Here is a 19,768-nt window from a genome sequence, read left to right as displayed (position 1 = left end):
ACATGTGGTTGCTTTGAAGATTGGAGGAGAAGAAGCAGTGATGAAGGAAGAATTTAACTGCTCCCTTCCATGCGGTTGCTCAAAAGTCAACCCAAGCATGTGCGCTGTCCCCCATAGCAAACTGCAACTCTGGAGGAATGATTTACACATGGGAAACAGTGAATGAGTTTTTAAAAATGTGGGAGATCCTAATAATAGGTTTGTCTCATCATGTTTTGCCTTTAGTAGCAGCTTCCTTAGGTTGCATGCCTTATGTTGCATAAAGGCCCCTAAGACAAAGCAATGAAAGAAAAAGGTTAGATCTGGATTTTTTAAAAAAAGTAGCAAGGTGATCTGCAGAAAACTAAAGGTTTATAGGCCTATATATGTACAAAGGTTGATTCACCATCATCTGCTATTCGTAACAGCAACTTAAGCATGCAAAACTTAAGAAACAAGTAGAAACTTTCAAGAGTTATACTTATGTGGTAAGTTAAAAGTAGTTAAATTATTTAAACAGAAGCAAAGCAAAGCCATTTAAACATGGAGAGTACATTTAAAAAACATTTTCTAAGTAACACAAGAATCAGACAGTAACTCACCTTGTATTAGATGACGCAGGCAGAGGTAAACTGTTTGTATGTTCCAGAACTCTATGCTGACTGGCTTCTGTAAGGAAGAGACACACTCAAAAGTACTTTAACTGTACTGAAAACCTTCGGCTTCCTTTACAGTACGTGCCTGCAGAACCATTACAGACTGAAGACAGGTCAAATGATATGGTTTCAATCAGACCACAACAAAATGTTGTTACATTAACTATAGAACATTATTATTATACTTGTAGGCAGAATCAACAGCACCCTTGTGCCTTCGTTTGGCTACTTTGCTGCTTTTTGTTTCCCATAATAATTTAGTTCAGGATGACGTATAAATGTGCAGCTGTCCAACTTCTAAAAGAAATTGTCTTTAAAGGCATCATACCAAACCATGGTTAAGTAATCTTAACTATGATTTCTTGTGAGGTCTGAACTGACAATGATTTACTATTACTTTGCAAAAACCTTGTTTTTGAAAGGCTTGTAAACCATGGTGTGCCTGTGTTATGCTTTGGTGTGATCAACAAACCACATAGCCACGGCTTCACCTCCAGAAGCTGCAACACCATGGTGTCAGAGAGAAATTACATATGTGAATGCTGAGAGGAAGGAAAATGAAAACATACTCGAGAGCTCAAACCATAGGGTGGGATTCCTGTCTGAAATTCCCATGCATAGAAGTATGATTTCCTTGCCTTTCCCTTCCTGCTGCAGCCTGAAATGCCCCAAAAATCTGCTCTGGGGGGGGGGGGAGGTGGCCCTGCAGAAGCAGCAGGTGGTGGTGGTGGTGGTGGTGGTAGAATTGGAGGCTGCTGCAGTAGGACATATCAGTGAAAACTACTACTTCCCTCCACTGCATGTACAGATTTTTTCAATGGGATCCAACTTAGAGTTTGAGTTCAAAGCTACGTTTAGTGTAAACAATATTTTGGCATAACAGCTAGACTGGTCCAAAGCAGTTAATGGAGCAAAGTGACATTAAGCCAAAATGTATGCATTAAAATAAAAAAAAAATAAAAAAGAGTAAACAATGCAATGTGCACTAAAAGCACATACAATATGAGCAGCACAGACACAGCCTAATATATTTAGGATCATGCATGTAAATACCAGTTCAGTGTCTTTCCAATGTTGTGGCCTCTCCTGGCTTATGAGGAGCATACATACCAAGGATCCTGCTATGGACCTCTCTAAAGAGACCCAGTATCCCCAATCCAGTCCACTCACCAAGAATCCCCTTTCAGTTCATACATATTCCACTGGCATGCCTAAAATGTGTCCCTGAATGCAGTTTTTTTTTTTACTTTCTCCCAATATTCTACAGGAAAAACAAAAAGGAGCTGCAACTGGTGCCATTATTAAAGTAGAAGCAAAACTTGCTCTGCACTCTAAGGACCCCAGTGTCAGTAGCAAGCTTTGCAGCAATGTCTAGCACTGCAGCACCTTCAGTCTCACACAGAAGTCATTCATATCTACAGGAGAAACCGCATGTCCCCTGTCAGATGTCAAGAAAAGTCTATACATGGACCCTTCTGAAATTCTAAGGCGTTGCAGTGCTGCTGTTATATGAAGTGGCTATCATTGTAGTTCTGTCCTATGGTTATATCCCCAAATGATATCCTATAAATGTGGTAATTCATTTTAGATGGGTTACATCTGATGTCACTTATAGGTAGGATGAATCACCCTGCCTAGGAAACATATAGTCATCAATGTGCTTCACAGCAAGCCTGCTAATATACATTAACTGCTCTCTTTTTTCATATTGGACTTTCCTCACTCTCCTGCCTCCCCTTTTGGAATCTGCTTCATGTTCTTTAATCTCCATGGTGGTGTTCATTTTGTCTGTGTTTCTTGAAGTCACAGACATCACCCTCTCTTTTTGTACCCATCCCAGTGTTTAGTGTCACCACTATCATCATCTCTCTACTCCCCTCACCCAACACATGTACATAAGCTCGGGATTGGAGGGGGAGAGAATATCCCCAGGTAGTCTTTTTCAAAGACAGCAACTGTCCCTTTAATTTCAACAAGTAACAGTGTGAGGAGGAGGGGAGGAGAGGTGATTGTCATGGACTGTCCTGGAATCACATGGGAAGATGAATCAACTTCATCACAGGAGGACCATCTGCCCCCAAGCCCTGCCTTGGCAGACCCCTCCTGAGGCAGCTCCTTCAGGGCCCTTCTGAATAGACCCCTGAGCCAACACCAGCATTGCACTCCTGAGCCAGCAGAGCCCTCAAGCCTGGAGGCCCCAGCATGGACCTATCCAGCACCAGAACCTCCATGGTCTCCTGAAGGACTCTGCAAGCAGAGAAGGCAAAGAGCTAGGGAACGGGTCTGGACCAGGCACAGGAGTGCACACCTGGTAGTCCAACAACTCCGTCCTGCTGAGGAAATACCAGGAGGAAATACCAGGAGATGTCATTGCAGGATGTGGGCCCTGCTACTCCTCATGAGAGCTAGTTTATGGAAAGGAGCCTAACATGGTAACCAGCACCTGTAGGGGAATTCCATATATAAGGCTAAAGTGAGGCTGGGGCCCACTGAAGGATCAACCTGTCTGGCTCTTCCACCAATTTCCTAATTTGCTTGATTCTTGAAACCTTGTTGTCTGTCCCTTGGACTTCACCTCTGAAATTTATTCCCTTACCCCAGTCTGAGACTTAGGACTGCCTTTTGGACTGTGACACTAGAACTACTGCTGTTGGAAACCCTGCTGCTGCTGGGGCTTACATCCTGCCTGGTGAGCAGGACCTTGAGATAGCAAGCATGTCCCCTCTCTGGCTAGATGGAAACACTTAACTCGAGGTGCAGAGCAACACACTCCAAACACAAATAGCGGCCACTTTTTCAGTTGGAGGGGAAGGACATGGGAGGAGGTTTTGCTGGGAGAGAAGCAACACAGGAGTTGGAAGGAAGCAGCTGGATGGAATCATTAGTGACCTTAACCTTCCCTTCTAAATTAATACCAATCTGGACAAAACTCAAGTGGAATACTTGAATACTATACTGGAATAAATGTCATATGTATTGTGAACAATACATTAACAATACATTACAATAATTAAGTTAATGAAGCATCACAATGGAAGGAATTGTTTTCACAAGTCACTTTGCTGTTATTATAGGTAGTGGGGGGAGGGGGGAAGACTTACGTCTGCATGCCTGAAGTTGACTGGTCAACACTTTTCTAATTTCATTTACCCAGGTGGCTTTGATTCCGGGGGTCTGAGCCTACCTCAAAGAAGAAAAATAAGAAGAAAAATAATCCAGTCAAACACCTGCCAAATTAAGCCATCCAAAGGAAAGCAGTTGGAAGACCCAACTTGTAGTGGCTACAAGTGGATGAGGCAAGAAAAATGGCACCAATTGAGACAGGATCTGCATTCCCATCCACACAGGATATAAACATATTTTGACAGCTATTCTAAGCAACGCAGGGGAAAACCTATTAAGTGGAAAATTAGGAGCAACATCATGTGGATGGCTTGGGGCAAAAAACCCAGCTCCAGGATGGGTGCCACACTGAAGAAAAACCTCTACAAAGAAGATTCCTGCACTTATTTGGGATTACTTCACACATTATAAAGCTAGTATATTCCACAGGCCCAGGATATGGTTGGGGTGCATGTGATTCAATAACCTTGCTGATGCTAGGATCTAGGTCAACGCCCTGATGAAAGACCTCCTGGGAACCTTATGTACTTTGCTTTGAATTCCATGATGGAAGAAAAGTTAAGATATAAACAAACACTACACCTCTTTTACAGAAAGAGCAAATACATTCTAATTGCATGTTGGAGGGACCTAGGCCCAACTGTGGGTGAGACCTAGGCCTCAGAGTGGGTGCATGCATATAAAGATTACAGAGTCTCTATGGGTACACATTTGCATGAACCCCTCATCATAGATGGAGTCCATGGTCATAACCTGCTTGGTTCCATTGTTAAGGAAAGTAAGAACACAAGGGATGAGGGGCATTAGGCCCAAGCAGAAGCCACTCAGAAGAGGTACTGCGCTACTCTTCAACTTTCTCCAGAAAGGATGTTAGATCAGAATAAAAACGTAACAAGTAGTTCTTTTCTGCTTCTCCAGTTTTTGTTAAGAACTTTACTGTCTTAGAGGATATAACTGCATTATATGTTTAGAGCTTTCCTCTTCTTTGCAAGCTCCACTGAACTGTGGAAAGGTGGCCTAAGTAAATTTAAATACAGCTCAGGGGACTTAACTGCTAAAGCATTCCTTGGCGCACACTATCGTGGTGGTTTATGATTTTAATTATGGTTGTAAGCTGCCTTGGCTGAAGAGGCAGGCTATAACTTTTTAAAAAACAGAGTGGAAAGCATATGATTTGCCTTTATTTTCACTAAAGAGAACATAATGTCATGTTGTACATGTGACAGTATGGGAACAAAAACGTACTACTGCATAATTTTAGTAAAAACAGCCTAAAAATGATTCTGCTTACCTGAATTATGTAAACTTCTTCCCTTGCATTATACCAGATTTCAAATTTTTTGGCATCACCTTTAACGTTCTCTGTTATTCCAACTGCAGTCATCTAGAAAACAGTGCACACAAGTTGGCATTCTAATAAAAAAAATTTATAAGCAAAATGTCCATCATTTTCATCCAGAGGCATTAACGTCTACTTCAATGGGCTTTTTTGTTCTTTCTTATGGTTTCGTTTAACCTTCCCTTCCCTATGTATTTGTAGTGAACAAAGTGAGATGTAGCATCTCAAGGAGCACAGTATGTTTAGAACTGTGGTTCAGTTTTTAAAAACCCTGTCATGCACCGTCAGTGCCTGTGGGTAAACGAGTCAAATTAGCCACAAAACACAATCATCAAGTCTCTTCCACTAATTTGAATTAGTTTCTGAAAGATCTTCCTGATTCTGGATTATCATTTCTATCTCCAGAGACTTCAGAAAACTAAAGATTTACATGAGATTGAAACAAGCTTCTCTATTCTTTCACATGCAGTAGATTGGTAATAAGAAAAAAAGTTAAAAAGCAACACTTGAGAAAAACCAGGAGGGAAAAACTGATTGTTAACCTACTTTTTCTAGAGGGTTTTGCAATTTGCAGACATCTGCATTTCTATTCCAGGGACACTGGAACCACTGCATTGCCACTCTTCCTCATGCAGCTGGATAATATTACAAACCTGGGACTACACAGTGTTGAGACAGTTTCCACAGGCATAACAGAAGTATGGAGAAGAGGTGCACTGCAGACTCTTATACATAGACCAAAGCTTTTCATGTTATCTCATAAGAGCTGCTGTGGTTTTCACACCATTGGGGTAACCAGTGCTGGCCTTAACATCAATCAATGGGATGGCATTGGAAACTAACCCAGTGGTTCAATGGTACTTACTTACAACTATAATTTTCTGGATTTTGGCCCTTTTTTTTAAAAAAAAAAAGGAATGTAAATCAAATTGGATAAACACTGAAATTGCCATGTCAAACCATTAAATTTGTGAATTTCAATACTCCAAGCCTATACAGCTGCATAATTTTTTTATTACAGATGGGGGGTTAATTCAATGATGTAAAGGAATATATTGTGGTACTACAGCCAAACTATAATTTATAATATAATAATAATAATAATAATAATAATAACATTCGATTTATATACCGCCCTTCAGGACAACTTAATGACCACTCAGAGCAGCTTACAAAGTGTGTTATTATTATCCTCATGACAATCACCCTTGTGAGGTGGCTGGGGATGAGAGAGCTCTGAGAAGCTGTGACTGACCCAAGGTCACCCAGCTGGCTTCAAGCGGAGGAGAGGGGAATCAAACCCGGTTCTCCAGATTAGAGTCCTGCCGCTCTTAACCACTACACCAAACTGGCTCTTATTATTATATTATTATTATTATATATTATAAACCATAATTTCACCGTACTTATTAGGATGTTAAAATACCTTACATTTAAGGAATGCTTATAGCTGTATGAAGGTGCTTTTTCATATCCTTCTCCGTTTTCTTCTCTCTTTTTACAGAATAAGATGGCCTTCTCATGGAGAAAGAGGTGCCTCTGCATTGGCTTGAACCGTGCCAGATCTTTCACTTTTGAGTGACCCTTTTTATGATCAGTCCACACACTAAAGGATCCTTGCATTAAAAGCTTTCCTAGTTCATTTAGGTTTCCCTTTAAAAAAGCACACACACACATCATAAATTTTTATTTACAGTCTCAGTTTCTTTTTCATCCTTTCTTCTTTCTGGTCTGCAATGGAAGAAAGATCATCGTGAAGCTAAGCAGAACTCTAAACATGTATTCTTCTCCTTTAGCAGCAGAATTTGGCTTCTTTGATACCCAGCCAGGGTTAAAATAGCTGCGGAGTGGTGTATTTCAGCAGGAAAACTGCATGGGAGGAAAGAGTTAAAACCTCTTCCCCTGGGCTCTCCTCCTCCTTGAAAACAACAGCCCCCATAGGCTGCATTTGGAAAAGAAGAGAAAAAGTGTTTTAAAAGGTGTTTGGAATTCAATCACATTTGTAGTTCAGCCTTTACAGTACAAGCCTAAGCAGGCTTATTCCAGTCTAAGCCCACTGGAGCAACTCTGTTTAGGATTGCAGTGTTAGTCACTGAAATGAAGTGTCTACTGTTTGGACCGCCAAATGGGTTACCCTAATAGTATGAAATGTAAGAATGCCAAATTATACTAAATTAACTTGGCTCATTTATCCTAAAATTTATTTATTTTTATTTATTTATTTTCAATTTATATTCCACCCTCCCCAAACTGGCAGGCTCAGGGCAGATTACACTCTGTTAGGAGACAGTTCAAGAAATCAGTAATACTTTGTCCACACTAATCTAATTCATTCCCAGTAAGGGGACTACGGAGAACACACCACTCTATGTAAACATTGAAAAAATTACACTTCATCCAATTACATAACAAACTCAAATATACTAAAATAGATGCAACCATTGTTGAGTTTTCTGTTGCTGAACATGGATGATGAAAGGTGAGCACAATTTGATTCAACTTCTTTAGTAACCAATTATCTCAGAACAACTTCTAGGACACTAGATTTTACCTCCTGCTTGGAAATATCTATCATTAGGGAGAAATCAGATTCCAGTCACTTATATACAAAGCCTAAATTATTTAGATAAAATCATGTATATCTCCCTTAATGTACAAATTGTCCAAGGAGAGGGATAACGTAGGCAGGCCTGGTGTATTCAAGGCAGCAGAATTGGTTGGTAGAATCCTGAGAGGCAGAATAAATTGTGTTACTAAAATTGCAACTAGAAGATACCTGTTTTTAGTGCTTCTCCACATACAAAACTCCATGCAGGTAAAAAACAAAATGAAGGCCAAAAACTAGCACACCAGGAAGAAGCCTTCTAGCCAGCCGTGCTTTTTTGTTTGTTTATGTGTTTGACCAGGGCTTTTTTTCTGGGAAAAAAGGTGGTGGAACTCAGTGGGTTGCCCTCGGTGAAAATGGTCACATGGCTGGTGGCCCCGCCCCCTGATCTCCAGACAGAGGGGAGTTGAGATTGCCCTCCGCGCCGCTCCAGCGGCGTGGAAAGCAATCTAAATTCCCCTCTGTCTGGAGATCAGGGGGTGGGGCCACCAGCCATGTGACCATTTTCAAGAGGTTCCGGAACTCTGTTCCACCGCGTTCCCACTGAAAAAAAGCCCTGTGTTTGACTAACTACTTTACTGGCATAAGAGACGGAGATTAAAAAATGTGATTCCCCAAACATAATTCAAAGTGGTGCTGTGCGTTCTACCAACACATGCCTCTTTGAATGCAGTCGGCTGCATGAGTAGACTGGGAGCATATCTCTATGTGTCTACCTATTAAAAATAGAAATTATATATAAATAATGTCCCATATTTAACACCAAAGTTATTTCAGATGATCAGAAACAAGAAAATTGTGAAAACTATTTGAATGTTTGCATGTGCCTTCTCATTATATACTTCTATATTGCGATATTTTAAAATGCTATCACTTACATCATAGCCAGTGATGGCAATCTGATGCATGGAATCATTAACTGCTTTAAGAATTCCCAGAATTGACATTAATGCCTCTTGGAGATCTTCAGCCCCTTCACAATTTTTGCTGTATTTCAACATTTCCTGGAATGAACAATGTATACAATCAGATGCAGTTCATTGGGTATATAATTATGGTGTTTTTTTAAAAAAGAAAGGTAAGTAACAAGAATGCCACTATATTAAAAGAAACAAGTGAAAGAGATCTGTGTGCAAAGAATGACTTTGATTCAGGTACCATATTTTCCTTGTACTTTATCCTGCCACACTCAGTTTCTGTGTGACAAAGGGATGAATGTATAATGGTCTACTTTATAGGTTGCCACAGAAAGGCAAATATAACCACGAGTATAAACCACATGGTGAATTACAAATGTTGTCTAAAGGATAAATTTTAGATGCATCCATGGATAAACTCTTAGTCATAATTGCTTTTATCTCACATTATTACACATTTAGGGCAGAAATTAACTTAGGGCATGATAAAAATTGTGCTGCTCTTACCTTTAGCAATAGCTGATACTTGGTTATTCTTTGAACAGGTTTCAGCAAATAGGAATCCAAACTCAGCTTGTGGTCAAGTTTTTTCTGACACTCCTATGAAGTAACATACATGGCTAAAGAGCTGAAAATATTTCTTTTATGAAGTGTGCTGAGAAACAAACAAATGCAACAAAATAAAAAATACCTGAAAGAAAACAGAGTCTGAGAACTGTCTCCACAGACTTTCAGATCGAGGCTTATTTTGACAATATTTTTCATAAACCTGAAAGTCTTCCATCTGGATTGGAGAAAAAAGAATTACAAGTCGAAGAATCTAAGCTTTTACCATATTTACTTGAAAGGAAGATAATCCTGAATTTAGACACCCCCCCCTAAAAAAGTTACACTATTTTTAATACCTGGCATAACTGTAACTTGTATGCAAATATAAGACGATCTCCTCTTTTTTTGAGATGTACCTTTAAAAAAACCTGCCTTACATGTGAGCAAGTACTTTATAATTATTTTAAAGAAAATCTAACTACAACAGGAATTAAACTAACTGATCATCAAAGGACTGTGTGTTTGTTCTTCCATCATTATGCTTCCTTTATAAGAAACTGGTAAAAGTGCTATTAGTTGTAACATGCATGTCAACAAAAATGAAACTCAGCTGGATGTATTCTCTGCTGCTCTTCCCCAACCTTTTAAAGCTTGCAGGCACTTTTGGAAGTCTGACATAGGGTGGTGGGTTCAACCACAAAATGGTTGCTGCAGGAGGTGGAGTCAACCATAAAATGACTGCTGCAGGCAAAAATCTCTGCTTAAGAGAATACCTTTTGAAATGAATATATTATTTAAAAATATTTTCTTGCATACATACAGCTGAACTTCAGCTGTCATGGCAGCTGCTACTGAAAGCAATGTTTTTAATCTGCTCAATCAATCAGATCTCCAATCAAAAGCCCTGCTGGGAAAATCTCCCTTGGCCCTGCTCATTTTCTAAAAACACTGGGAAAGGTATCACCAGGTTCTATGGGGACCCCTGCTCTACTACCATAACAGCTCCTTAGCTAGAAGCTCTCAATTCTGTGAGCACTCTTCAATAAATTTCAATGTCTGTTAAGATATAAAAGAAAATTCTACACAATTAAGCCAGCACACAGAAGCTGAGGTAGTTTTTGAATGACTGAAGCTACCAATGTGCCCTTACGACAAGAAAACTCTACTCACTATAGTTGATCTATCATAGCTATTTCATGTAACCAAATTATTCTAAGACAAATGCAACAATTTATGTGATCAGCACAGTAACATATATACATTTTTACTCCCGCCTCAGGCATGTAAATAAGTCCTATTGGAATCAAAAGAAAGGTTTTTGATAGTGTAAGAGTCTAGAAATTTGCAAAACATTACATTTTGTGGGACTACAGTATTCAGGGAATAGAATATGGTAAAATAGTTTTGCTCTGGTTTACTAAAATGAACTTGGGCATACAAACATACTCTGTTACAAGAAATATTCAAATTGTATTAACCAGTCAGGAAAGAACAAAGCTTATTTCAAGGTTATTGGTGCTTCTAATTAATATATTTTTTGCTAAATGTGAGGCTACCACAAAGAAATCCATCTGCTAATGAATGATCAAACACAAATATAATCTAGTATAGAAGAACATTCCCTTTTCTTTGTACTACTTACCCTTTCAAGGAAACACCTTCCTACCAGTTCTGGATATTCTATGTAGTTTTCTAGTTCTCTCAAGAATATTCTATAAAGAAAATTATTGTATTTGAAAATAGCCTAACACATCTATAGCATGTTCCCATAAGAATGTATTTTTTAAAATTTCAAGAAACAGGGAGCTATAATATACTTTTATAAAACTAGACAAATGTTCTTAAAAACCATTGACTTCAACACAGCTTACTATTGCCATTTCTATTTTCCAAACAAATTGCAGATATAATACAGTGGCCACCAGACAGAAAACACCACACAGGAATCACACTATGCTGCATTCAGACTTGAGCTGCTGTAGCATACTGTTTAAGTGGCTGGGCTGCAAATCAGCACTCTACTAGTTTGAATCCCTCTACTGGCATGAGCTCAGAGTGGCCTTGGGTAATCCACCCCTCTCAGCCCTAACTCCCCATTTGTACTGCGGGGATATTAATACATCAACTTTGTTTACTGCTTTGAATGGAGCACTAATTTGTCTAGAAGAGTGGTATATCGCAGTTGTTATTATTAAGCCAACGATGTGCACAAGCCCCGGCTGTTACCAAGCTTGTGCATAGAAGCAGGTGCACTCCCTTCTCTCACAGGGAATTCCAGTCATCCGTGATGAGTGGATGAATGTGAACTCGAGCTGGTCCCCTCCGTCCCCGGGCCAGGTCTTGAGTCTGGTTTTACTAGGGAAAACTAACTGAAGTGAGACTGCACATTTCATAGGTAGCTACAATTACTTTCTAACCAAGATTTTCCAGGAGAGAAGCAAGGGGGTGGTGGGGAAGTGAACCTGGCAACAATTCAGGTTTAGGTACATTCTCTCTTAACATTACTTAAAAGTGTCCATGAAATACAATGTTATTACTTTGCAAAGGTTTCTGGGATTTATATTTTACACAAACAGAATGCAGATACTAAGGGAATAATTTAGCCAGATCTTAAACTTTTTGTAATTCTCACTGAGCAGTGAAAGTACTTATCTTTGGCTGGATCATGCCATAAACATTTCTGTGCCACGGTGGCTATGAGTTATACACTAGAATTTCCTCTCTCAAATATCAGCTCAGCTACGAACTCGTGGGAGTGAACTGAGGCAAGACACTTTCTCACAGCCATGGCCTCTTGTGTACAGTATGGATTAAACAAATGAAATGACAATTACATTAACAATAATGGATTTTCAAAAGGTCATTTTCTACCAGTGAAAGGGGGAGCAATTTTCACTGATGGAACACAAATCCTAACCTGTTGTGAAAGTGATAGATTTCTTCCATATTTCCAAACAAAACATCTTTCTTATTCTGCAGCCCTGGTGAAATAAGATGTGCCATTAAGGGGTTGTCCATTTCTGCAGCATACCCCTGTGATACAAAAAGGGAAGCAGATTTATTACTCACATTCAGCTACAGCATCACTCTTTCAGCAAGCCCAACCTGCTCAAAGCTGATAAGCACTGAGCAGTATCTCAACATCAGCTGTAAAAGCCTAGAGCACCAGCTGTCCCAGTTCATACTAGCCCAATTCTGCACAAATTCATCTGTTGCTTGCATATTCCAGTTTTTAAAAGGAAGGCAGCTTCTGAAATATGTTTCTGAACTATTTATCTGCTTACAATTCATAGCTATTTATAAACCACCCACACAGCTGATAATTCCAAAGTTGTCTACAATTCTGACCTTTCAAGCCAATTGTTCTTGCTTGTTCCTTCCTGACACAAGTTCCTGTTTATGACATCTGCAAGCAACAAAACCAGGGCCTATTCTTTAGTATTTCCACACAGCAGGAAAGGCCATGTTTTAACCTGCTGTTCTTCATTAGGCACAACTACAGAAGACTTTCAGTTTGGCTGCTACATATAAAGTGACTGGCTTAGGAAGGGAAACAATGTGGAGTCACTTAAGGTGATTCTTAATTTCCCCTCCTCTGGGAGGAGTTAATTCAAGGCTGAAACAATATTTTAAATCTGGATTTATCCATACTGTTCCTCCTGTAACACTCATTACATAAAGACCATTCATTATCCTGCAAATTCTTCATGAAGTTCGCTACCAGAAACATGGAGCAGAGACGCACAATGCAATGTCCCAGTCTCCCTAGTGAGTAATTACAAAAGTTGTGGCAGGAAGTATGTGTGTGTGGAGGGGAGGGGGATGGCACGGTTAAGGATGCCAGATGGGTTCAACAAAAATACTTGTGGGGACCATATAGTTTGCAAAGTGGTCAGTCAAACAAGAGGCAGAGAAAGAGGCAGGCTGTGAAGTGCTACCACAGCTGTGTGTGGTTCATGCCCCAGGCATGTTTACTGATTGTGCAGCCCTCGGCAAAAAAGGATGCCCCCCGCACCTCCTTTATTCTCACCCAACTCACAGATTTTAACCTACCTTATAGGGTTATTGTGAGGATAAAATGGACTGGGGAGAATGCTGTAAGGCACTTTGGGTCACCAGTGGGGAGAAAACGGGGGTATAAATGAAGTAAATACATATTTACACCATTAAGATGCATAAACCAAAGTGACCTCTGCCTATCCCAAGCCGGTCATCTCTGGAGTTAGGGTGGCAGGGACTTCAGGGGAAAAGCTGTTGCCACTGATTGCCAATGGAGGGAGAGAGGCTAGGGTCAAAATGGGGAAAACAAAACTGGTTCTCAGGGGTAAAAATGCCCTCTGAAGTGATTTTAGGAATTGCTGCACTGATTTTTGGAGCAGCAACACCCCCTCCCACTGTCTGGTCAGCCAGAAATTTCACCACAGTTGGGCTGACTGTTACAGGGTACCATGAGTATTTATGTTCTTCATCATATCTGCTCCTAGCACTTGGACAATGAGAAAGGAAAAAAAGAAGCTCTCCGCTTTTTCAAAATTGGGGCCCAGAAGAGGCAGCCAGCTTGGAGGGAGTAGGAAAGGTGAGGCAGGCAAAGCACCTCCCCATGTGAGAAAGGGAATGGAAAAAATCACAACCATAATGAGCAAAAGTTAACTGCCTACCTTGCGGAACCGGAGACAGCCTTAATACATGGTTATAGTAAAACTGTACCTGCCTCTTTTAAGGGAGAGGGAGAAACCCCCCTGTTGTTTGTGGAGGTGGAGCTTCATCTTCTTCTCCCAGTTGGAAAAAGATGGAAATGCTACCACCAGCTACAGTTTGTTTCCACTAGCCCACCTCCTCGCAGCCAAGTAACAGGGTTTGATTTTTTTGCTTCTTTATGTTCTCACTTCCTTTCTATTTTAACCCTTGAGTTCTCAACTTACTTCCCAGAGAACAAGCACAAATACAGGACTGCCTGAGTCAAAATGGACATCTGGCAAACCCTATGTGGCAGAAGCATGTTTTCAGTGGTGTCCTCTTGGCAAAAGTAGCGTATGCTTGGGCCCTCAGTTGTTCAATGTGTAGATGTTTGGAAGATCTTGCTGCAAAAGCCAAATACCATCTGGGCTAAGTTTGTTCTCTCCTCTGCTTATAGGTACTTAGTCTGGGCATGGCCAGAGCACAAGCCCTTGGGCACAAACCCATGGACTCTTGTTCCATGGTTGGCAACCTGGGACTTCTGGCAGCCAGCCCAGTGAATCAGGACCTGCCCACAATGTCTTATTTTTCTTTTAGTTCAGTCAGTTGTTCTGTACAATGGAAGTTTTTGCAAGCCATTTTAGGGAGAAAATGGACATGCAAATGGCCAAATGAACAAACATTTTACAACTACCACCTAGTGATAATGCATGCACGCAGGACTAAATTTAAAAAAATGAACACAGATGATGTACAGAATCAAACACCTACTTCAAGAACACACAGAAGTTCTTCCACATAAGCTCGTTCAGTTTCAATAAGTTCATTAATTACATGTCTGTGAATATAAGGAACAAATTAAAAGTACATCTCTTAGATTGTTTGACAATGGACATAATGAGCGTGATACGGACTACTCTGTACAAAGAAACTAAGTAACTTTTCCAAGAACTATTCACATTGATACGTCTTTAGTCATATTTTAGCAAATTTAACACTGACTGAAACCAAATGATATGCTTTTAAATGATATACCTTTTTTGTCCCAAGTCACAAAGGAATTGATGCAACAGAGAAGGAAGATTTTATAGTAATTCCCTGCTGCACAACACATTTGAGTTTTATACTGACTACTAAGGCAACTTTTTACTGGCCGAAGAATACTTTGCTCTGTACTAAATGCTTACACAACATGAGGGTAATCAGTCTAGAAGTGTCTAGTGTGATATAACTCTACAGTATGACCATGTTTGTATGAGAAGCTGTACTTACTTTCGTAACACAGCTAGATTTTCATCATCCTCCATCACTGATCCACCTCTTGTTTGGTGGATTTCATTCATTTCATTCTGGAGAGGGGGAAAAAAAAGACTAATATCACTACATTTAATTTCAGACCAGACAGTGTTTGCAATCAGCAACATCTCCACCTTATTTAGGCCAAGCTTTATTTTGTTTGCCTCCAATCCAGTTATCATCACTGATTTCTGACACTAATTCAGACCTTCCACTGCTTCTCTGGGACAGAAGTGAGAGAGATGGATGTCATCTGTATATTGATGACATCATAACATATTTGGACACTACCAACCAGCAGTTTTATCTATATACTAAACCGGGGGATTCCTGAACCTCTTACAAACCAAATGCCTTGGCATGGAGCAGCAATCTCATAATGGCTACAAAACAAAGCTACCCAATCTCAACCCAGAGAGACACAGCAGATGGGTTCCAGGGTCAATGATATCACAGCTCAGAAGTTTTAAACAACAAAGATGTAGTCCTCTTGTCTCCTGGGCATCCAATGGAGTGAGCAACACGATCACCTGGATTCTGCTGAAGTTAAATCTTAAGGTATTTGTTAAGGTGTAGAAACTTATGATATAGATCTCAAACACATATACATGCCCTAAAATCCTTACAATACGATGGCATGAAGTTTGTCCATAAGCGTATCATTATAAAAAGACCCCTGCCTCCTAACCAACAGCAAATGAGAACTGGAAAGTAAGAGCAACACTTAACCACACAAACCTTGTCTCTTCTGTAGTTCACTCTCTGGGTGTGATTTTCCGGGCTGGATGAGTCTTCAGATTCTCTTTGAAGGCCTGGCAGATGTAACAGAATACAACAACTGAAACTGGAACATGTCTTATTTCATGTTTATAGCCAAACTCACATGCCAAATGAATTTATTTGTTGTCAGATAAACCCCACTTGTAAGTTTGCTGCATTTGCTTACCTGGAGACCCACACTGTGATTTTACAAAGACCTCTGGCCTAGGTGCCACTGGCTGAACAGGGCGCATCTGCTTAGCAGCCAGTTTCTTAAGACTGACTTGTCTCTTTCGAAACATTTCTTCCATGCTCTCCTGCTTCTGAAATACTTTTTGCACATGCTCCTGTAGGAGGACCCAAAATTATATCACCATCAAAAATTGTTAACATATGCCATGCTGCCATTAATTGATTTTTAAAAAATGCAGTGGCATATCTACTTATGCATATAAGACAATGCATATGATTGACTGATTTTCAACAGCATTCTTCAAATATAAAAAAATGCCACATAGAAAGAACATGCTTGGCTTTAAAAATGATGATTTTCAGTAATTGAAACATAGATATTTTACAGAATAAAAATCTTAATCAAAATAAAGATGCTGATTAGGTTGCTGAATATCAAAGACCATTATTAAACTATGGCATCAATACACTAAGATTACCATTAAGTCTTGGTTAAGGACAACTTCATATTCTTTATACAAGTCATTCAGCTCCTTGAGTTTATTGCCTGCTGCAGTGTCCAAAAATTTCTCTATTTCTTGTAAAGCTGATTCTGCTCCATCTTGGGACTGGCATTTATCTACAAGCTGTGAAGCCAGCAAGTAAATTCCTTCATCGCACCACTTCATGGACTATACATGTAAAAATGGGGAAGAACATACTTCAGTATAAAAACTTGATTGAAAAGAATTAGCAGTATATTCACAAAACAAGGGTTTTGGAAATCCGTGTGATTAAAATTATAGCTAGAAATTCAGAAAATATCTTCATGTACTTTTTTCTGCTATCATTTATACTTATGGTATGAAAGAAAAGGCAAGCCCACGGGGAATACAATGAAACAATGCTTCACAAAGTGTTCAATTTTTAAAGTGCCAGTGCTGTATAATTTAAACATTCATACATATTTGTGCAGTTCTTTCAGGAACAAGAATGAATCCAATATACAGAAAGTGCATTCAAGATTATTGCAACATGTCCGGGTGTAATAAAGTTTGTATAAATTTAAATCCTTGCATTAGTCTCTTTCCGCCCTATCCGGTTGTTGTAATATGAGAATCTCCGACCATATGGAACCAGAGGCAGTGCTCCCGTAGAAGAGGACACGAAATCTGTGGTTTCTAAGCCGGCCCCAGATTGGGTCTGAGGAGGATTTCTACATCTCTCCCACCTCTGCGTTTGTTCTGTGCATGGAAAGGACACCAGAAAGAAGGAAAGAGACTAATGCAAGGATTTCAATTTATACAAACTTTATTACACCCGGACATGTTGCAATAATCTTGAATGCACTTTCTGTATATTGGATTCATTCTTGTTCCTGAAAGAACTGCACAAATATGTATGAATGTTTAAATTATACAGCACTGGCACTTTAAAAATTGAACACTTTGTGAAGCATTGTTTCATTGTATTCCCCGTGGGCTTGCCCTTTCTTTCATACCAGATTGTTATGGGGTTTGCCATCCCTCCCCTTTTCAGCATCATTTATACTTATGACTGAGTCTGATCAGGAATTCTTATGTCCCTCTTAAACAAACCTAAGAATTCTGAGGTGACAGAAGGAACAGAAAGGCAGAATCCAGACTGAGAGGGTGGCTATTGGGAGGGAGGTAGAGGACCTGAAGCGGAAAAGCTGAGAAAAACATTTGAAGTGCATCTTAAGGTCCTTTTCACATTCACAGAGGGAGCGAGAGATGAAGATATTAGGAGACTCTTCCCCACAGTGTAAGCCCATAAAGCTATGGAGTGTACAAAAATATTCCAACTCTATGGGTAGAAAAGAAAGAAAAAGAAATTGCTTTTGATGGATGACAAATTCAGAGGCCAGGTCCACAAAACTAATGGAATGAAGTGGTAAATGCTGAGGTGGTAGAATGGACTGCATCACTTTATACTGCAGGTAGGATAACGCAAAAGCACTGCTCTGTGGGGTTACAAATAATACTGCACCGTGGGTTAAGACAAAACAAAACCCTCTTTGCAAGCAGAAAACTAGTATAGTAGGAAGAAAGGGCCCTGTTAACTCTTTCCCTGCTGTCCTAGTTTCATTCAAACAGAAAACTTTTTAATATTGAAAGAAGCAATGCAAATGAGATTTCTCATCTGTCACCTGAAGTGACACGGTCCATTTAGTACTTCAGTATTACTGAATTCTGCTGCATGTTCAGATGTAGCCTAATATTTAAAAACTGTGATTTGTTAGAGCATCTTATTGTAATGTTATTCAACCATCTTTTGCTGCCATTTGGAAAACCCTTAAGTTTTTCCACGTGTTCCTGAACCTGTACAAATTCTTTTAAATTGTCTAGTAGTTGTGGCTCGTAGTTTCCAGGAATTATTCTGATCACCACCAACTTAACAGTGAGAAAATGCAAGTATCTTTTCTGTCAGATCCGGCGACGCAAGCAAAACACTGACAACCGCCTCCGTTGCAAAAGCATGCACATACTTGAAGCTCAGTCTGCTCTCATATAGAATAGAAAACTGTTGAACCGAGGCCCTAGAGAATGCAGCAGTCGAGTACAGTCTGGACAGTTCTTCTAAGAGTTGGGTTGAAGGCCTGCTCCATGAACTATCAAATCGCTTCAGAAAACTGCAACTCTTTGGAGGCTTTGAAGTCACTGTTCCTCCAAGCTGTGATGAGCCTCTGATATTTCCCATTCCTGTGTAACTTTCCCTTCTGGACCAACCAAGAACCTGTGAGGGCAGCTCAGCGACTCTGATCTTCATTGCCCTTCCTTGATTTTGAAAACACTTTCCTGATTTCTGGGACATACTACTCCTGCTTTCAAGTCCTCTCTCTATACCTGCCTTATGTGTCTGCAAAGTCTTCTGTGAGGTTGGTCTGTCCTCTGACCAACAATTTTGTATCACATTTTAGTTAAATTTCTCAACCCATTCTTATAGGTTTTCTTCAGTTGCTAACAGTAAGCAGCAGTAACAGCTCCAGGTAAATACACCACGCACCAGCAATTTCATTAGCAAATAAGAGAAGAAAGAAGAAGTCTAGATTTACCTTCTCCAACTGGCTATGTAATTCGTGTGACTGGTTCAGAAGAGCCCTTTTGTTGTTACTTTCAACACTAAGTGCTTCACAGTGATGCTGAAGTTCATTGCACTTTGGGAGAATAGAGTCCACAGCATAATGATTGTTTTGTATTAACTGTCTGCCTTCGGAAATTAGCATATTCGCCTTTTCTAAAACATCCTAAGAAAAAAAGTCATTGATGATTGGTAAGAAAGTGTAAGTCGTAACAATATATTTTAATAAATGTGGCTCAATCAAGAATATGTGCTAAACGGAAACTTCAAATCCTTACATGCAACTTTTTTTGAAAGTGGGAAATTTCTTTTAGAATGTGCTCTACGTGCGAACAGCTATTTCCTACTTCTGTGAAACCAGTAAGCCTCTCGGATGCAATATTTAGTGCTGCTTTAACCTAGAATGGAAGACAGGTACATATAAATAAAAGCCCGAAAAAACACAATTATGAAAGAAAAAAGGTTCCTTGTACTATAATTAATTGCCAATTAAATCCAAACTGGCAGATTTCTCAGTTGCTGATCCTAAGAATTGTGAACAAAGCAGCGAACGGAACATAAGAAATCATAACTACCTCATTCCTCTTCCCACAAG

General features: G+C 39.7%; 1 protein-coding gene across 5 annotated transcripts in view; it reads right to left on the bottom strand.

The window, feature by feature from the left end:
* The window catches only part of MCF2L (MCF.2 cell line derived transforming sequence like), a 107,799-nt gene that overhangs the window by 15,872 nt on the left and 72,159 nt on the right, over window positions 1-19,768 (bottom strand). For all 5 annotated transcript variants that reach the window (XM_054973451.1, XM_054973452.1, XM_054973453.1 and 2 more), the window contains exons 10-25: window positions 19,452-19,571; window positions 19,148-19,339; window positions 16,572-16,763; window positions 16,088-16,247; window positions 15,880-15,953; window positions 15,118-15,194; window positions 14,617-14,683; window positions 12,086-12,201; window positions 10,811-10,880; window positions 9,311-9,403; window positions 9,127-9,219; window positions 8,581-8,706; window positions 6,529-6,750; window positions 5,050-5,142; window positions 3,737-3,815; window positions 582-648 (exon numbers count right to left, since the gene is read on the bottom strand). In XM_054973451.1, the coding sequence (XP_054829426.1) occupies window positions 582-648; window positions 3,737-3,815; window positions 5,050-5,142; window positions 6,529-6,750; window positions 8,581-8,706; window positions 9,127-9,219; window positions 9,311-9,403; window positions 10,811-10,880; window positions 12,086-12,201; window positions 14,617-14,683; window positions 15,118-15,194; window positions 15,880-15,953; window positions 16,088-16,247; window positions 16,572-16,763; window positions 19,148-19,339; window positions 19,452-19,571 (1,841 nt within the window). The remainder of the gene's footprint in view (window positions 1-581; window positions 649-3,736; window positions 3,816-5,049; window positions 5,143-6,528; window positions 6,751-8,580; window positions 8,707-9,126; window positions 9,220-9,310; window positions 9,404-10,810; window positions 10,881-12,085; window positions 12,202-14,616; window positions 14,684-15,117; window positions 15,195-15,879; window positions 15,954-16,087; window positions 16,248-16,571; window positions 16,764-19,147; window positions 19,340-19,451; window positions 19,572-19,768) is intronic.

This window comes from Eublepharis macularius, chromosome 3, assembly GCF_028583425.1.
Source record: "Eublepharis macularius isolate TG4126 chromosome 3, MPM_Emac_v1.0, whole genome shotgun sequence".
Classification (NCBI taxonomy): Eukaryota; Metazoa; Chordata; class Lepidosauria; order Squamata; family Eublepharidae; genus Eublepharis; species Eublepharis macularius.
The sequence above is the reverse complement of the archived record's forward strand: the minus strand, read 5'-3'. Positions and strand labels throughout refer to the sequence as shown.